The sequence below is a fragment of the Stegostoma tigrinum genome, chromosome 9, assembly GCF_030684315.1.
Source record: "Stegostoma tigrinum isolate sSteTig4 chromosome 9, sSteTig4.hap1, whole genome shotgun sequence".
Classification (NCBI taxonomy): Eukaryota; Metazoa; Chordata; class Chondrichthyes; order Orectolobiformes; family Stegostomatidae; genus Stegostoma; species Stegostoma tigrinum.
Genome location: NC_081362.1, coordinates 31719579 through 31738166, shown reverse-complemented (window position 1 = coordinate 31738166; position 18588 = coordinate 31719579). Strand labels below are relative to the sequence as shown.

General features: G+C 44.3%; 1 protein-coding gene across 1 annotated transcript in view; it reads right to left on the bottom strand.

The window, feature by feature from the left end:
• The window catches only part of tulp4a (TUB like protein 4a), a 599754-nt gene that overhangs the window by 516208 nt on the left and 64958 nt on the right, over positions 1 to 18588 (bottom strand). The window contains exon 2 of the mRNA XM_048535765.2: positions 5895 to 6023. Within this exon, the coding sequence (XP_048391722.1) occupies positions 5895 to 6023 (129 nt within the window). The remainder of the gene's footprint in view (positions 1 to 5894; positions 6024 to 18588) is intronic.

Sequence of the window (18588 nt, the reverse complement as noted above, 5' to 3'; positions counted from 1 at the left end):
GGGAATAAGCTGGGAAGTACTAGCTGAATTACACATGGTGTAGATACAGGAAATGCCATTCCAATTAAGCAACATCCTTATCGACTTAACCCTCTAAAGTTGGCACAGGTTCATAAAAAAAGATTAAACACATGCTCAAAGATAACCTAACTGAAGGGAGTTGCACTGACAGGAGCTTACCCATAGCAATGGTGCCAAAACCAGATGATACCCAACGATTGCGTCTGGATTATCACAAAGTCAATGCAGTTACAAAGTCTGATTAGTATTCCATTCCATGTTTGGGAGACTGTGTTGAGGTGAGGCCAGCAACTTTCATTTCTAAGTTGGACTTACTCAGAAGATACTAACAGGTACCTTTATCCAAAAGAGTGATGACAATTTCAGCTTCTGTGACACTGAATGCATTGCATCAATTTAAAGTCATGCCATTTGGTATGAAAAATGCACCTGTCACATTTCAAAAACTAGCCAATAAAGTAATTTCTAGATTACCCAATTGAATGTATCCATTGGCGATCTAGTAGTTTTTAGTCACACCTGGAAGAAATAGTTGCGGCATCTATCAGAATTGTTCGATCGACTTTGGGAGGCAGGCTTGGTGATAAACCTGCCTAACAGTGAATTCAGAAAAACCCAAGTCACGTTCCATGTTATTGGACATAGGCGGTGGCCATACAGGGTTGAAAACAAAGCCAACCTCACTAGGCCTAGAAGCAGACAGGAGGTCTTCTAACTTGGTTCCAGGGATTCTGTAGCTGTAACATATCGAGTCTTCCAGAAGACGTTTAACAAGGTGCCATAGAAAAAACTGATCCAAAGGTTAGATCCCAGGGGGTTAGATGTAGAATACTGGCTTGGACAGAGGTTTAGTGGACTGACAGAAAGTAGAGGGCCAGGATAAATGGGTTCCTCTCTGAATGGCAAACTATAATTAGTGTGCCGCCACAGGGTCCAGTTCTTGGACCTCAATCATTTACAATCTATACAAATGATTTGTCAGTAGGGACAGAGTATAAAATTCACCGATGATACTAAAATAGGTGGGAAAGCAGGTTGTGATGAGAAGATAAGAGTTAAAGAATTAACAGGTGGATGTTGATGGCCTCGGAAAATGGGTGAGGACCTGGCAGATAGAGTTTAATGCAGATAAGTGCAAGGTCACCCATTGCAGCCAGAAAACTATAAAAGGGCAAATTGTTTAAATGGGAAGCAGATTCAAAGTGTGTCACTGTAGAGGGATATGAGTGTCTTTGTGCATGAATCACAGAAAGTGGGCATGCAGTTTTGGTCTCCTCAATTGAGGAAGGATGCAATGGCACTGGAGGCAGTTCACAGGAGGCTCACCAGATTGACTCCAGGAATGGTAGGGCTGTCATATGAGGAGTGGTTAAATAGTTTTGGCTTGTATTCGCTAGAGTTCAGAAAAATGAGTGGGGAGCGGATTGAGATGTATAAAATGCGAAAGGAGATTGATAAGGTGGACGTTGAACACATTTCCCCCTTATGGGACAGTCTAGAACAACAGAGTATAGCTTTAGTGAGAGGAGGTAGGTACAAAACTGAGATGAGGAGAAATTACTACTCTCAAAAGGGTGGTGAATCTGTGGGGCTCACTGCCTCATAGTGTAGTAGAGGCAAAATCAATCTATAGATTCAAGAAAGAAATTGTCCTGTTTCTGATGAAAAACAGGATAAAGGGCTACAGGGAGCAGGCAGGAAATTGGAGCTGAGACCAGGGTAGGATCAGCCATGATCGTGTTAAATGGCAGATCAGGCCCAAAGGGCTGAATCACCTACTCTCACTCCTATTCCTAGGTTCCATGCCCATCTACACAAAAGATGCCCAAAGGTCAGGAGCATCAACGCATTTACCTTCTCCCTCCCCAGAATCCAAGGGCCTAAACACACCTTTCAGGTGAAGTAATACTTCACCTGCACTTCCAAGAATCTAGTCTACTCCATTCGCTGCTCACAATGTGGTCACCTCTACATTGGGGAAACTAAGCATAGACTTGGCGACCACTTCGCTCCTGCACTGCCACAATGATGCCACCCGAAGGTTGCAGGAACAGCAACTCATATTCCGCCTGGAAACCCTGCAGCCTAATGGTATCAATGTGGACTTCACCAGTTTCAAAATCTCCCCTTCCCCTACTGCATCCCTAAACCAGCCCAGTTCGTCCCCTCCCCCCACTGCACCACACAACCAGCCCAGCTCTTCCCCCCCACCCACTGCATCCCAAAACCAGTCCAACCTGTCTCTGCCTCCCTAACCAGTTCTTCCTCTCACCCATCCCTTACTCCCACCCCAAGCCGCACCCCCATCTACCTACTAACCTCATCCCACCTCCTTGACCTGTCCGTCTTCCCTGGACTGACCTATCCCCTCCCTACCTCCCCACCTATACTCTCTCCACCTATCTTCTTTACTCTCCATCTTCGGTCCGCCTCCCCCTCTCTCCCTATTTATTCCAGTTCCCTCTCCCCATCCCCCTCTCTGATGAAGGGTCTAGGCCCGAAACGTCAGCTTTTGTGCTCCTGAGATGCTGCTTGGCCTGCTGTGTTCATCCAGCCTCACATTTTATTATCTTGGAATCTCCAGCATCTGCAGTTCCCATTATCTCTGATACAGTTTTAAACCCCACTTTGTTTTTTGTCTTGCAGCTGTTTTGCAAGTCATTCTGTAACTTGACTAATTTCAAAGCATGTGAAATTAGGGGTCAAATCCCAGGTACTTACTTAGATTAGCAACAAAAGCCTATTTCATTTACATTGGCCCTGTTTACTGTTACCTCTTCAAAGAATTTAATAAATTGGCTAGAAAGAGAGGAAACTTCCTACAGCATTTAGTGAACTGTATGATAAAAAGATTTTGTTTTTATTATGGCAGTGAGTAAAACCTGGGTATGATTGTAATTTAATAACTGGCTAAAAGGCAAGAGCTTTGTGAACAGACCTGGAGAACTTAAAATAAAAGCCCCACAGCAGATGTAAAGAAGCTTGAAAGTTTTGTTTTAGCATGTTTGTTTGGGGTGTGGACGATATTGACTAGACCAACATGTATTGCCCATCGCTAATTACCTCTGAGAGCATGATGGGAAGCTGCCTTCTTGAATCACTGGAGTGCTTAAGGTGTAGGTACATCCACAGTGCTGTTGGTAAAGGAATTCCAGGATCTGCCCAAGTGACAGCGAAGGCACAGTACTATAGATCTTAGTCAGGATGAGATGTACCTTCGCTGGGAGCTTGTAGATAGTGGTGTTACCATACAGCTGCTGCCATTCTCTCTGTTGGCCATAAAGGTTATGGGTTTAGAAGGCACTGTTAAAAAGGATCCTTCATAAGTTGCCACCAGCTTTCTGTAAGTAGGCAACGAGTGGTAGTTGATGGAAAATATTTAGCCTGGAGTCCGGTTACTAGTGGTGTGCCTCAAGGATCTGTTTTGGGACCACTGCTGTTTGTCATTTTAATAAATGACTTGGACGCAGGCACTGGTGGATGGGTTAGTAAGTTTGCAGATGACACTAATGCAGTGGAGTGGTGGACAGTGTGGAAAGATGTTGCAAGTTGCAGGGAGATTTGGATAAACTGCAGAATTGGGCTGAAAGGTGGCAAATGGAGTTTAATATGGATAAATGTGAGGTGCTTCACTTTGGGAGGAATAATAGGAAGGCAGAATACCGGGTCAATGGAAAGATTCTTGGTAGTGTAGATGTGCAGAGGGATCTTGGTGTCCATGTACATAGATCCCTGAAAGTTGCCACCCAAGTTGATAGTGCTGTTAAGAAGGCTTACGGTGTGTTAGGTTTTATTGGTAGAGGGATTGAGTTCCGGAGCCGTGATGTCATGCCACAACTGTACAAAACGCTAGTGCGGCATCATTTGGAATATTGCGTGCAGTTCTGGTCGCCCCATTACAGGTAGGATGTGGAAGCATTGGAAAAGTTGCAGAGGAGATTTACCAGGATGTTGCCTGGTCTGGAGCGCAGGACCTATGAAGAAAGGCTGAGGGACTTGGGTCTGTTCTCATTGGAGACAAGAAGGCTAAGAGGGGATTTAATAGGGACATACAAGATGATCAGAGGATTAGATAGGGTGGACAGTGAGAGTCTTTTTCCGAGGATGATGACTTCAGCTAGTACAAGGGGGCATAGCTACAAATTGAGGGGTGATAGATTTAAGACAGATGTCAGAGGCAGGTTTTTTACTCAGAGAGTGGTAAGGGTGTGGAACACCCTGCCTGCCAGTGTAGTTAACTCAGCCACATTAGGGGCATTTAAACAGTCCTTGGATAAGCATATGGATAATGATGGGATAGTGTAGGGGGAGGGGCTTAGATTCATTCACGGGTTGGCACAACATCGAGGGCCGAAGGGCCTGTTCTGCGCTGAATTGTTCTATGTTCTAGTACATATTGTGTATGGCATACTGCTGACACTGTGTATCAGTGACGAAGAGTGTGAATGTTGAAGTTGCCAAGCAAAAATATAGAAATTAATCCTGAATCAGTGTTTTCAAATGTACCGAGGCAGCAGAACAAAAGGGGGCATGCTCAGAACATTGAAAGATGAATTTGGAACAGATGTCAGTATAATTGAAAAAGAATGATCAATAATTTTAAATTCTGAAGTTATTGTGCTTTGAACATTGACTCAATAAAACTACTAGATGCTGCAACCCAGATATAAAACTCTGGAACTGAAATCAAACGGACTGAAGATTCTGCTAAACCCATATTTGTGGTTACAAACTGCTTAGTTTCAGATTATTTTGAATTATTTAACCAGGAAACAAAAAAAAACTCAGTTTTCAAAGGTAAAAAACTTGAAATTTTCCTTTATGAGAAGGCAAATAACAATGGAGTGTGGGTACCAAATCAGATCACAGATCAATAAAAAAGGACACATCATTTATCAGAAGATGACATCCAGGCTGATTTAGGATATGAAGCTAACTTAGGTAGGATTTTTTAAGCACATTAAATCTTGGCAAAATACTGCAGATGCTGGAAATCTAAAACAAAAACAGAAAAAGGTGGAGAAATTCAGCAGGTCTAGCAGCCTCTGTGGAGAATGAAACTGAGACAACCTGTTGAATAAGTATCTTTGATCATGACAAACCATTTCACCTCACCAAGAATTGAGAAATGGTCCTGTGCTTGAACGTCTGTAAAAATTATTTCAGTATGACAGCAGTGAATAGGTGAATCATCCAACTGGACATTTTGGCAAGAAATAAGCTACAGTAAACAGGTAATACAAGATGTGAAATAGGGTAAAGTGCAAATATTTGACAGAACACATTTACTTTGGGCTTAAAATCAAAGTCGCTGGAAAAGCTCAGCAGGTCTGGAAGGGGTCCTCAAGGGTCACCGGACCCGAAATGTTAACTCTGTTTTTTCCTTCACAAATGCTGGCAGACCTGTGAGCTTTTCCAGCAACTTCTGTTTTAGTTCCTGATTTACAGCATCCACAGTGCTTTGTGTTTTTATTTACTTTGGGCATGTTTTCCAAAGCTTTCTACCACAGAACTTTCCCTTGTATCATGTCTGGTTCTGCTACGCACTAATCGAAAGAGATTGATTGCCATAATTATTTAACAACTCTTATTACTGTTAAGTCATGTATCAACAGGATGAGAGAAGATGAAACAGACGGACATTGAGCTTTTTAATCTAGCAATTTCTATGTTCCTGAACAGACCTAAAGGCATTTACTGATTAAAAATCAAAGCATTAACTCCTCACACAAAAATAATTAACTGAATACATTAAGTATATTATTCCACTGCATTATTTAAGAAAAATCATTTGATAAAAGTTTCACATTTTTGAAATTCAACTGCAATCATGTAAGATAATTTCACATATTACATTTGATAAAAATACTTACCTGTGCTCCACGGTCATTGACCAACTCAACTGACCACCTCCCTTCATACTGAATCCACACAAAAATTCCTCCATCAGCATCACAAGTTGCAAGTTTCTGAAATGGCTCATTCCATCGCACAAGTACCACCTAAACACAATCAGTAACAACCAAGCACATGAGTAATGAGGGGAAAGAAAACTGCAAGATCAAAAGCACAAAAAGGTTCATTTTTAACAGAGGGATACAATTAAAGACTTTAAAATGCTGAATCCAGCAGGGTCATTTTTAGTACAGCATACTTCCATATCCAGATACATTTTGTAAACAGATGCAAAATAACATAATTTTTAAAATCTAAAAGGTATTCCAGAGAGCTTGCTTGTCAAGTTTTGTTCTCGACACTTGTGGAATAGGCTCTGGCAGAACAAATCAGTCAAGTCGGGTGGAAACACTTAGGTATGATAGGTTCAACACAATGTGGAGCTGGAGGAACACAGCAGGTCAGACAGCGTCTTTTTTTTTCTAAAGGGTACCAACCCAAAACATCACCTTTCCTGCTCCTCTGGTGTTGCCTGGCCTGCTGTGTTCCTCCAGCTCCACATTGTGTTGAACCTATTGTTCAGATTCAGTATGAAGGGAGGTGGTCAGTTGAGTTCCTCCAGTTCCACACTGTGTTGTCTCTGACTCAGGTATCAACAAGTCTTGCTATCTCCTAGGTATGAAAGGTTATTGTATCATAGAGTTTAGATTAGCAAAGGAGGCAAAGTTGGAAAGGAACAACTGAAGCAGAACAATGGTTGATCTTTAAGGAGATGTTTTAGATACAGGTTTAATTACATTTTAATAAGGAACAAGTGAACTAAAGCCAGGGTTTTGTAATGGAAAAAATTGGTGAAAAAAATGAGGGGTTAATTAGTCAAACAAGAAATAGATTAAATGCAAGTTGACAAGGGAAGTGAAGATACAACTGGTAATTAGAAAATGAGAACAGAATAAGAGTTAATACAAAAGTGAATGCACAAACCTTTTGATGGCATACAAATAGTTAACATCTATTAATGACAAAGAGGGTGTTATACGCATGTACAAAGTAAAGACTTGAATGTTTCATGAATACTTCTTAGCAGCAAATTACTGCACGCACTGGAATCAGTACTGAAAACAAAAAAGCTGAAAATCACATTAGGCAGTATCCAAGGAGAAAGAGCAAGCTAATGTTTCAAGTCGGGATGACTCTTTATCAGAGCTGACATGAAGTATGGAAGAGGCAGAATTTATGCAATAGTTGTGGGGGGGGAGAAAGGGTGTCGATAGTGCAAATTAAGTAATCGGAATGAGGGAATGGCAAGACATTGTTGTATCTAATTACTTGACTGGAAATAACAGATAGTTAGGGAGTGGGGGAAGAGGAGACGTGGCATGGTGACAGAGAATATAACAAGTAAAGCTAAAAGGGAAAGAATGGGAATGGATTCACAATCTGAAGGTGTTGAACTCAATTTTGAGCCCAGAAGGTTGCTAACTGAAGCTGAGATCTTGATCGTCCAGTTTGCGCTGTGATTTGCAGCATGCTGACAGGACAGACAACCGGGCATGTGAGCAGGATGCTGTGTTAAAATGACCAGCTACAGGAAGGTCAGGGTCATGCTTGCACATGGACTAAACCCCACAATTGAACATCAAGCCATTGTTGCCAGGTCTGTCATCAACCTCATTACCTCTGGAGAGCTTTGCCAGCTGCTTCTAACTTTTTAGTCTCCCAAACCCAAGCAGCCTATTTCTACCTCCTTCCCAAAATCTCCAAACCAGACTGCCCTGCCCCACCAACCCCATTCTTCCTACCTTGACATTTCTACTGTGGGAAAAAGACTCTGATTATCCATCCCATGAACTCTATTACTCTTATACTTTTGAAGTTTGCCTACATATTTGCTCTTCTATTTCTCTTGGGCTGTCAGGGAGCTTAGAGTACACTCCCAGTAATGTGACTACACCTTTTCAGATTTTAAGTTCTACCCACAAGTTCATTGGAGGGGTATTTCAAGAAGATTTTGATAAGGTCCCACATGGGAGACCGTAATAAAAGTAAGGACTCATGGGTTTCCAAGGAAATTTGGCTAATTAATACAGAATTGGCTGAGTGTCCGGAAGCCGAGAGTGATGATTGAAGGTATTTTTGTGACTGAACACCAGTGTCCAGTGGCATACCACAAGAAGATTTATTGAGGGTCTTGCTGTTTGTGGTATATATAGACGATTTAGACATGAACGTTGGAGAGTTATCAGTATATTCATGGAGAATCCAAAATTGTGGGGTCATTGGATTGGATTTGAATTTATTAGTGTCACATGTACAGGGATACAGCAAAAAATACAGTTTTGCATGCTACCCAGACAAATCATACCTTGCATAAGTACATCAGAGTAACAGAACAGAATGCAGGACATTGTGTTACAACTAAAGAGAAAGATCAACACTAAAATGAGAGGTCTGTTCATAAGTCTAATAACAGCAGGGTGAGAAGAACTGTTCTTGAATCTGTTGGTACATGTTTTCAAACTTTTTTCTCTTTTGTGCAATGGAAGAGGTTGGAAGAAAGTATAACCAGGCAGGCAGGGCTCTTTGATAATGGGAACTACAGATGCTGGAGAATCCAAGATAATAAAATGTGAGGCTGGATGAACACAGCAGGCCCAGCAGCATCTCAGGAGCACAAAAGTTGACATTTTGGGCCTAGACCCTTCATCAGAGAGAGGGATGGGGTGAGGGTTCTGGAATAAATAAGGAGAGAGGGGGAGGCGGACCGAAGATGGAGAGAAAAGAAGATTGGTGGAGAGGAGAGTATAGGTGGGGAGGTAGGGAGGGGATAGGTCAGTCCAGGGAAGACGGACAGGTCAAGGAGGTGGGATGAGGTTAGTAGGTAGGAGATGGAGGTGCGGCTTGGGGTGGGAGGAAGGGATGGGTGAGAGGAAGAACAGGTTAGGGAGGCAGAGACAGGTTAGACTGGTTTTGGGATGCAGTGGGTGGAGGGGAAGAGCTGGGCTGGTTGTGTGGTGCAGTGGGGGGAGGGGACAAACTGGGCTGGTTTTGGGATGTGGTGGGGGAAGGGGAGATTTTGAAGCTGGTGAAGTCCACATTGATACCATTGGGCTGCAGGGTTCCACTTCCCACTTCCTACAGACAAAGGGGGTAGCCATGGGCACCCTCATGGGACCCAGCTATGCCTGCTTCTTTGGAGGTTACATGGAACAGTCCCTCTTCCGCACCTACACAGGCCAAACTCCACCTCTTCCTCCGGTACATTGATGACTGTATCGGCACCGCCTCTTGCTCCCCAGAGGAGCTCGAACAGTTCATCCACTTCACCAACACCCTCAACCCCAACCTTCAGTTCACCTGGGCCATCTCCAGCACATCCCTCACCTTCCTGGACCTCTCAGTCTCCATCTCAGGCAACCAGCTTGTAACTGATGTCCATTTCAAGCACACCGACTCCCACAGCTACCTAGAATACACCTCCTCTCACCCACCCTCCTGCAAAAATTCCATCCCCTATTCCCAATTCCTCCGCCTCCGCCGCATCTGCTCCCATGATGAGGCATTCCACTCCCGCACATCCCAGATGTCCAAGTTCTTCAAGGACAGCAACTTCCCCCCACAGTGGTCGAGAACGCCCTTGACCGCATCTCCAGTATTTCCCGCAACACATCCCTCACACCCCGCCCCCGCCACAACCGCCCAAAGAGGATCCCCCTCGTTCTTACACATCACCCCACCAACCTCCGGATACAACGCATCATCCTCCAACACTTCCGCCATCTACAATCCGACCCCACCACCCAAGACATTTTTCCATCCCCACCCTTGTCTGCTTTCCGGAGAGACCACTCTCTCCGTGACTCCCTTGTTCACTCCACACTGCCCTCCAACCCCACCACACCCGGCACCTTCCCCGGCAACCGCAGGAAATGCTACACTTGCCCCCACACCTCCTCCCTCACCCCTATCCCAGGCCACAAGATGACTTTCCATATTAAGCAGAGGTTCACCTGCACGTCTGCCAATGTGGTATACTGCATCCATTGTACCCGGTGTGGCTTCCTCTACATTGGGGAAACCAAGCGGAGGCTTGGGGACCGCTTTGCAGAACACCTCCGCTCGGTTCGCAATAAACAACTGCACTTCCCAGTCGCAAACCATTTCCACTCCCCCTCCCATTCTTTAGATGACATGTCCATCATGGGCCTCCTGCAGTGCCACAATGATGCCACCCAAAGGTTGCAGGGACAGCAACTCATATTCCGCTTGGGAGCCCTGCAGCCCAATGGTATCAATGTGGACTTCACCAGCTTCAAAATCTCCCCTTCCCCCACCGCATCCCTAAACCAGCCCAGTTCGTCCCCTCCCCCCCACTGCACCACACAACCAGCCCAGCTCTTCCCCTCCACCCACTGCATCCCAAAACCAGTCCAACCTGTCTCCGCCTCCCGAACCTGTTCTTCCTCTCACCCATCCCTTCCTCCCACCTCAAGCCGCACCTCCATTTCCTACCTACTAACCTCATCCCATCTCCTTGACCTGTCCGTCTTCCCTGGACTGACCTATCCTCTCCCTACCTCCCCAGCTATACTCTCCTCTCCACCAATCTTCTTTTCTCTCCATCTTCAGTCCACCTCCCCCCTCTCCCTATTTATTCCAGAACCCTCACCCCATCCCCCTCTCTGATGAAGGGTCTAGGCCCAAAACGTCAGCTTTTGTGCTCCTGAGATGCTGCTGGGCCTGCTGTGTTCATCCAGCCTCACATTTTATTATCTAGGCAGGGGTCTTTGATTATGTTGGCTGTTTGCTCGAGGCAGTGGGAAGCACAGATGGACTCAGTGAAAGGAAGACTGGTTTTTGTGATGGACTAGGCTGCACTGAACTCTGATTTCTTGAGGTCTTGCCATACCAAGCTGTGATGCATCTGGATAGGATGTTTTCTATGGTGCATCTATAGAAATTGGTAAGAGTCATTGCGGACATGCCAAATTTCCTTTGCCTTCTGAGAAAGTAGAGGCATTGCTGAGCTTTCTTGATTGTGGTATCAATATGAATGGTCCAGGACCGACTGTTCATGATATTTACTCCTCAGAACCCGAAGCTCTCAAGCATCTCCATCTCAGCGCTACTGATAGAGACAAGGCCATGTCCTCCACTTCCTTTAGTCAATGGCCAGATCCTTCATTTTGCTGACAATGGGGGAAGAGGTTGTCGTCTTTACACCATGTCGCTAAGCGGTATCGCTCTTTCCTGTGCCATACGGTGACATCATCTGCAATTTGTAAATGGAGTTAGAGCTGAACCCAGTTGAGAGTGTTTAAAGGAGTATAATAAGGGGCTAAGTACATAGCCTTGCAGGGCACCAATGTTGAGGATTATTGTGGTCATGATGTGGCCAACGCAGTCAGTGGGTCAGGAAATCCAGTTGCAGAAGGGGGAATAGAGTCCGAGGTCTCAAAGTTTGGAGATGAGTTTGATTGGAATTATGCAGGTGAAGGAGGAGCTAAAGTCAATAAATAGGAGTCAAATGTTGGTGCTCTTATTATTTAGATGTTCCAGGGATGAGTATATGGCCAGGGAGATGATGTCTGCCATGGACCCATTGCAACAGTAGGCGAATTGTGGATCAAGGCACCTCGGAGGCTAAGAGTTGATGTGTGCCTCTCAGAACACTTCATAATTACAGATGTCAGAGTCACAAGGTAGTAGTCATTAAGGCACGGTGCCAATTTGGCACCAAGATGATAGCAGTGGATGATAGTGACCAATTGGCAATTAGTGAGAAGGATAGCCTCTGATTCCGGGCTAATACAAATGGGTTGGTCAGGTGGGCAGTAATAAGTAGAATTCAGTCCAGAAAAATATAAGGTCGTGCACTTGGGTAGGATAAACAAAGCAAGTCATAGGGATTGGTGCTGGGAACTTTGTTGTTTGTTACTTACATGAATGATCTGGATGTGAATATACAAGGCATAATTTTTACATTTGTGTGCGATACAAAATCAGGAGGTATCATTGATAGTGAGGAAGGTTATCAAAAATTACAGAGGGATCTTAATCAGATGAGGAAGTGGGCTGAGGATTGGCAAACGCAATTCAATACAGATAAGTGTGAGGTGTTGCACTTTGGAAAGTCAAACCAAGGTAGGACTTATACAGTAAATGGCAAGATCCCAAAGAGGTATGTCAAACAGAGGGACCGAGGAGTACAAGTACAATAATTGTTGAACTGACATCACAGGTAGACAGGGTGACAAAGGCGGCATTTAGCATGCTGGCCTTCATCGGTCAATGCAATGAGTAAAGGAGTTGGGACATTGTTACACTAACATAAAATGCAAAGCTGGATGAACATAGCAGGCCAAGCAGCATCTCAGGAGCACAAAAGCTGACGTTTTGGGCCTAGACCCTTCATCAGAGAGGGGGATGGGGAGAGGGCTCTGGAATAAATAGGGAGAGAGGGGGAGGCAGACCGAAGATGGAGAGAAAAGAAGATAGGTGGAGAGGAGAGTATAGGTGGGGAGGTAGGGAGGGGATAGGTCAGTCCTGGGAAGACGGACAGGTCAAGGAGGTGGGATGAGGTTAGTAGGTAGGAAATGGAGGTGCGGCTTGAGGTGGGAGGAAGGGATGGGTGAGAGGAAGGACAGGTTAGGGAGGCGGAGACAGACTGGGCATCACAATGATGCCACCCGAAGTTTGCAGGAACAGCAACTCATATTCCGCTTGGGAACACTGCAGCCCAATGGTATCAATGTGGACTTCACCAGCTTCAAAATCTCCCCTTCCCCCACCACATCCCAAAACCAGCCCAGTTCATCCACTCCCCCGACTGCATCACACAACCAGCCCAGCTCGTTCCATCCCCCCACTGCATCCCTAAACCGGCCCAGCCTGTCTCCGCCTCCCTAACCTGTCCTTCCTCTCACCCATCCCTTCCTCCCACCTGTAGCCGCACCTCCATTTCCTACCTACTAAACTCATCCCACCTCCTTGACCAGTCCGTCTTCCCTGGACTGACCTATCCCCGCCCTACTTCCCCACCTATGCTCTCCTCTCCACCTATCTTCTTTTCTCTCCATCATCGGTCCGCCTCCCCCTCTCTCCTTATTTATTCCAGAACCCTCTCCGACGAAGGGTCTAGGCCCGAAACATCAGCTTTTGTGCTCCTGAGATGCTGTTTGGCCTGCTGTGTTCATCCAGCTTCACAGTTTGTTATTTGGATTCTCCAGCATCTGCAGTTCCCATTATCTCTGGGACATTATGTTACAGTTTTAAGTCATTTGTGAATCCACACTTGGAGTATTGTGCACATATTTGGTCACCCTGTTATAGGAAAGATACAGTTTTCCTGGAAAGTGTGCAAAGATGATTTAGGAGGATGTTGCCAGCATTTCTAGGCCTGAGTTATACGGGAGGTTAGCCAGGATAGGATTTTATTCCTTGGAACAAAGGAGAATGAGGGGTGGCCCTCATAATATACCTCAGAACATAGAACATTACAGCACAGTACAGGCCCTTCGGCCCTCGATGTTTTGCTGACCTGTCATACTGATCTCAAGCCCATCTAACCTACACTATTCCATGTACATCCATATGCTTATCCAATGACGACTTAAATGTACTTAAAGTTGGCAAATCCACTACCATTGCAGGCAAACGGTTCCATTCCCTTACTACTCTCTGAGTAAAGAAACTACCTCTGACATCTGTCCTATATCTTTCACCCCTCAATTTAAAGCTATGCCCCCTCGTGCTCACCGTCACCATCCTAGGAAAAAGACTCTCCCTATTCTCCCTATCTAGCCCTCTGATTATTTTATATGTTTCAATTAAGTCACCTCTCAACCTTCTTCCCTCTAATGAAAACAGCCTCAAGTCCATCAGCCTTTCCTCGTAAGACCTTCCCTCCATACCAGGCAACATCCTAGTAAATCTCCTCTGCACTCTTTCCAAAGCTTCCACATCCTTCGTATAATGCGGTGACCAGAACTGAACACAATACTCCAAATGCGGCCACACCAGAGTTTTGTACAGCTTCACCATAACCTCTTGGTTCCGGAACTCGATCCCTCTATTAATAAAAGCTAAAACACTGTATGCCTTCTTAACAGCCCTGTCAACCTGGCTGGCAACTTTCAAGGATCTGTGTACATGGACACTGAGATCTCTCTGCTCATCTACATTACTAAGAATCTTCCCATTAGCCCAGTACTTTGCCTTCCGGTTACTCCTACCAAAGTGCATCACCTCACAATTGTCTGCATTAAACTCCATTTGCCACCTCTCAGCCCAGCTCTGCAGCTTATCTATGTCTCTCTGCAACCTACAGCATCCTTCATCACTATCCACAACTCCACCGACCTTAGTGTCGTCTGCAAATTTACTAGCCCATCCTTCTACACCCTCATCCAGGTCTTTTATAAAAATGACAAACAGCAGTGGACCCAACACCGACCCTTGCGGTACATCACTAGTAACTGGTCTCCAGGATGAACATTTCCCATCAACTACCACCCTCTGTCTTCTTTCAGCAAGCCAATTTCCGATCCAAACTGCTATATCTCCCACTATTCCATTCCTCCGCATTTTGTACAATAGCCTATTGTGGGGAACCTTATCGAACACCTTGCTGAAATCCATATACACCACATCAACTGGTTTACTCTCATCTACCTGTTTTGTCACCTTCTCAAAGAAGTCAATAAGGTTTGTGAGGCACGACCTTCCCTTCACAAAACCGTGCTGACTATCCTTAATCAATTTATTCTTTTCTAGATGATTATAAATCCTATCCCTTATAACCTTTTCCAACACTTTACCAACAACTGAGGTAAGGCTCACTGGTCTATAATTACCAGGGTTGTCTCTACTCCCCTTCTTGAACAGGGGAACCACATTTGCTATCCTCCAGTCATCTGGCACTATTCCTGTAGACAATGACGAGTTAAAGAACAATGCCAAAGACTCGGCAATCTCCTCCCTGGCTTCCCAGAGGATCCTAGGATAAATCCCATCCAGCCCAGGGGACTTACCTATCTTCACCTTCTGAAGGATTTCTAATACCTCTTCCTTGTGAACCTCAAGCCCACCTAGTCTAGTAGCCTGTATCTCAGTATTCTCGACAACATTGTCATTTTCGAGAGTGAATACTGTTGAAAGATATTCATTTAGCGCTTCCCCTATCTTATCTGACTCCACACACAACTTACCACTACTATCCTTGATTGAGCCTAATCTTACTTTTGTCATTCTTTTATTCCTTAAATACTTTTAGAAAGCCTTAGGGTTTACCCTGATCCTATCCGCCAACAACTTCTCATGTCTCCTCCTGGCTCTTCTGGGCTCTCTCTTTAGGTCTTTCCTGGCTACCTCGTAGCTCTCAAGTGCCCTAACCGAGCCTTCACATCTCATCCTAACATAAGCCGCCTTCTTCCTCTTGACCAGAGATTCCACTTCCTTCATAAACCACGGCTCCCGCTCTCTACAGCTTCCTCCCTGCCTGACAGGTACGTATTTATCTCGGACACACAGGCGCTTTTCCTTGAATAGGCTCCACATTTCTAACGTGCCCATCCCCTGCAGTTTCCTTCCCCATCCTATGCTCCCTAAATCTTGCCTAATCTCATCGTACTTGCCTTTCCCCCAGCTATAACTCTTGCCCAGTGGTATACACCTATCCCTTTCCATCACTAAAGTAAACATAACAGAATTGGGATCACTATCACCAAAGTGCTCACCTACTTCCAAATCTAACACCTATCCGGGCTCATTACCCAGTACCAAATCTAATGTGGCTTCGCCCCTTGTTGGCCTATCTACATACTGTGTCAGGAAGCCCTCCTGCACACTCTGGACAAAAACTGACCCATCTATAGTACTCGAATGTTCCCAGTGTTCCCAGTCAATATTTGGAAAGTTGAAGTCCCCCATGACAACTACCCTGTCTCTCTCACTCCTATTGAGAATCATCTTTGCTATCCTTTCCTCTACATCTCTGGAACTATTCGGAGGCCTATAGAAAACTCCCAACAGGGTGACCTTTCCTTTCCTGTTTCTAACCTTAATGAGGGATATAAAATCATGAGGGGTATAGAAAGGATGAATGCATATAATCTTTTTCCTCAGGGATGGAGAGTTGAAACTAGAGGGCATAGGTTTAAGGTGAGATGGGAAATATTTAAGAAGGAGCTGAGGGGCAACTTCTTCATGTACAGAGTGATACGTATCTCGAATGGGCTGAGTGAACACCACGGTCAACATGGACTGGTCTGGGCTGAAGAGCCTGTTTCCATGCTGTGTTACTCAATGACTCTATCGCCCTGGGAAGTACCGAAGATTAGGGAGACCTTGGTGTCCATGTATACCAGCTCTTTGAGGGAGAAAAACAGGTAGGTAAAGCAATTTAGAAAGCAAGGGGAAACTTGCCTTTATTAGCTGACACACAGAGTTTAAGAGCAGGGAGATTATAGTGGAACCGCTTGAAACGTTGGTTAGACTGCAGCCACGTGCAGTTCTGGAATCTACATTATAGGATAGATGTGACTGTACTGAAGAGGGCACGTTTAGTAGGATATTGCTTAAACTGAAGTGTTTTGGTTATGAAGAGCGATTGGAAATACTGACTGTTTTTACAGGAGCTGAGGAGATTGAAGGGGAACATAATTGAGATGTATTAAGTTATGAGGAGCACAGTTGAAGGTATTCAAAAAGAAACTTTTCCCATTGGGGCAGGATCAATTACCAAGGTGCATTCATTTAAGGTGAGATGCAGGAGATTTAGAGGGGATGCAAAGAAATATTTTTTACATCCAAGGACAGTGAGAATCTGGAATTTACTGCCTGCAAGTGTGGTAGAGACAGTTACCCTCATAATATTTTAGTCGTATTCAGAAGTGCATTTGCGATGCCAAAGTATATGAGACGATGGGCGAAGTGTAGAAACTGAGATTAGAAGAGTTTAGGTGTTTGTTTTTGGCTGGCACAGACTTGATGGGCCGAGAGGCCTTTTTCTCTGCTGTAGATCACTGTGTCAATAAATGTTGACAACATCATGCCCAGCAGAAAATCCACTTGAGCTGGGTCAAAATCCTGAAGTTCCTTCCCAACATTACCGTGGGTGTACCTACATCCTATGGATTGCAGTGGTTCAAGAATGCAGCTCACCATCACACATTCTCAAGGGTCAATTAAAGATGGGCAGTTAATGCTGGCCACTCCGGTAATGCCCATAGCCCAAGAATGCGTAAACAAAAATCTATGTATACTGTACCCATCGGCAGACAAAAAAATGATACAAAAGGTATGCTGAAGCTTTGACTTAGAGGAATTTCTACCAATGATGACAATTTATCTATAAATTTGCATCATACATTGAGTATGAATATTTAACATTTAGGTAGAGTGTTACAGAAGGAATGGAAGCAACCATTACACTCAAATCTGATTATACATGGGTGATCTTGGCCCGTGCAATCAAGAATCAGCATGTTCAGTCACATGAAAATCCATGGCAGAAGCTCATAACTTTGATCGATATTGTTCTCAAATCAAGGGACAATCCATAACTTACTGTCTTTGTAACTGAAGCAGCTCTGGATGTATACTCCTCTCTAGTGTACTCTCATAACTCAATTTATGATAAATTTCTCTCTATTTTTTAATCAAACTTGCCCAATAACTGGTCTATCACTATTCTTGACAGCATTGTGCACTTTTTCTTTCAATTTGACACCCTTCTCAACTTTCTTAGTCATACACCAGTGAAACAGACTCTTCGGCCCAATTCACCCACGTCAATCAAGTTTCCTGAAATGAACTCGTGCCATTTGCTTGCCTTTGGCACATATCCCTCTACACTTTTCCTATCCACATACCTGTCCAAATGTCTTTTAAATGTTGTAATTTTACCCACCTCTGCCGCTTCCTCTGGCAGCCTGATCCACATTACCACTGCCCTCTCTGCGAAGAAGGTGCACCTCAGGTCCTTTTAACTCTTTCACCTCTCAACTTAAACCAGTGTTCTGTAGCTCTAGATTCTCCTAACCTGGGGAAAGTCTTTCTCAACTGCAACAAGCAAAAACTGCTCGTGGGTTTCCTTTATCCCAGTCTATCCTAATCCCTAACTGCCCTGATTCTGTCAATAGCTACACTTACTGCTGCCTGAACCCAATTCTTCTGCTTCCGCACTCTCTCAGCTCCAAAATGCAACTAGTTCTCTCCCAACAAACATGCAAATAATCTGAAACTAGAGAACATTCTTAAGAACTCCCATCACCATGATAACAAACTTATCTGAGCTAAGCTTGAGCACAGGTATTTCTCCTATAAAGCGACAGTGGCTTTCTTGTGTGACCTTGTGCTGTTGAAAATCACGCTACAGAACATCATGGTATTGTACAATAGAAAGTTTGCATTATCCAAACAGCATCCACCATTCATCATCACATTACTGCTAATTCAAGTTAATAAGGACATGCATTGTCACAGAACTACCTGGATTCTTTATTTAATTCTTCTTTGAACTGATGAAGTAAACAGCTTTTCAGAGTTCACTGAATTTTACTAACTAATTTACTGAATAAACTAATCTTGGAATGTTAAGATTTTGCAGGAAAATATGGAAATAGGGATGACAAGACCACGGAGGAAATGTTGAAAAAAGGTGAAAAGTTT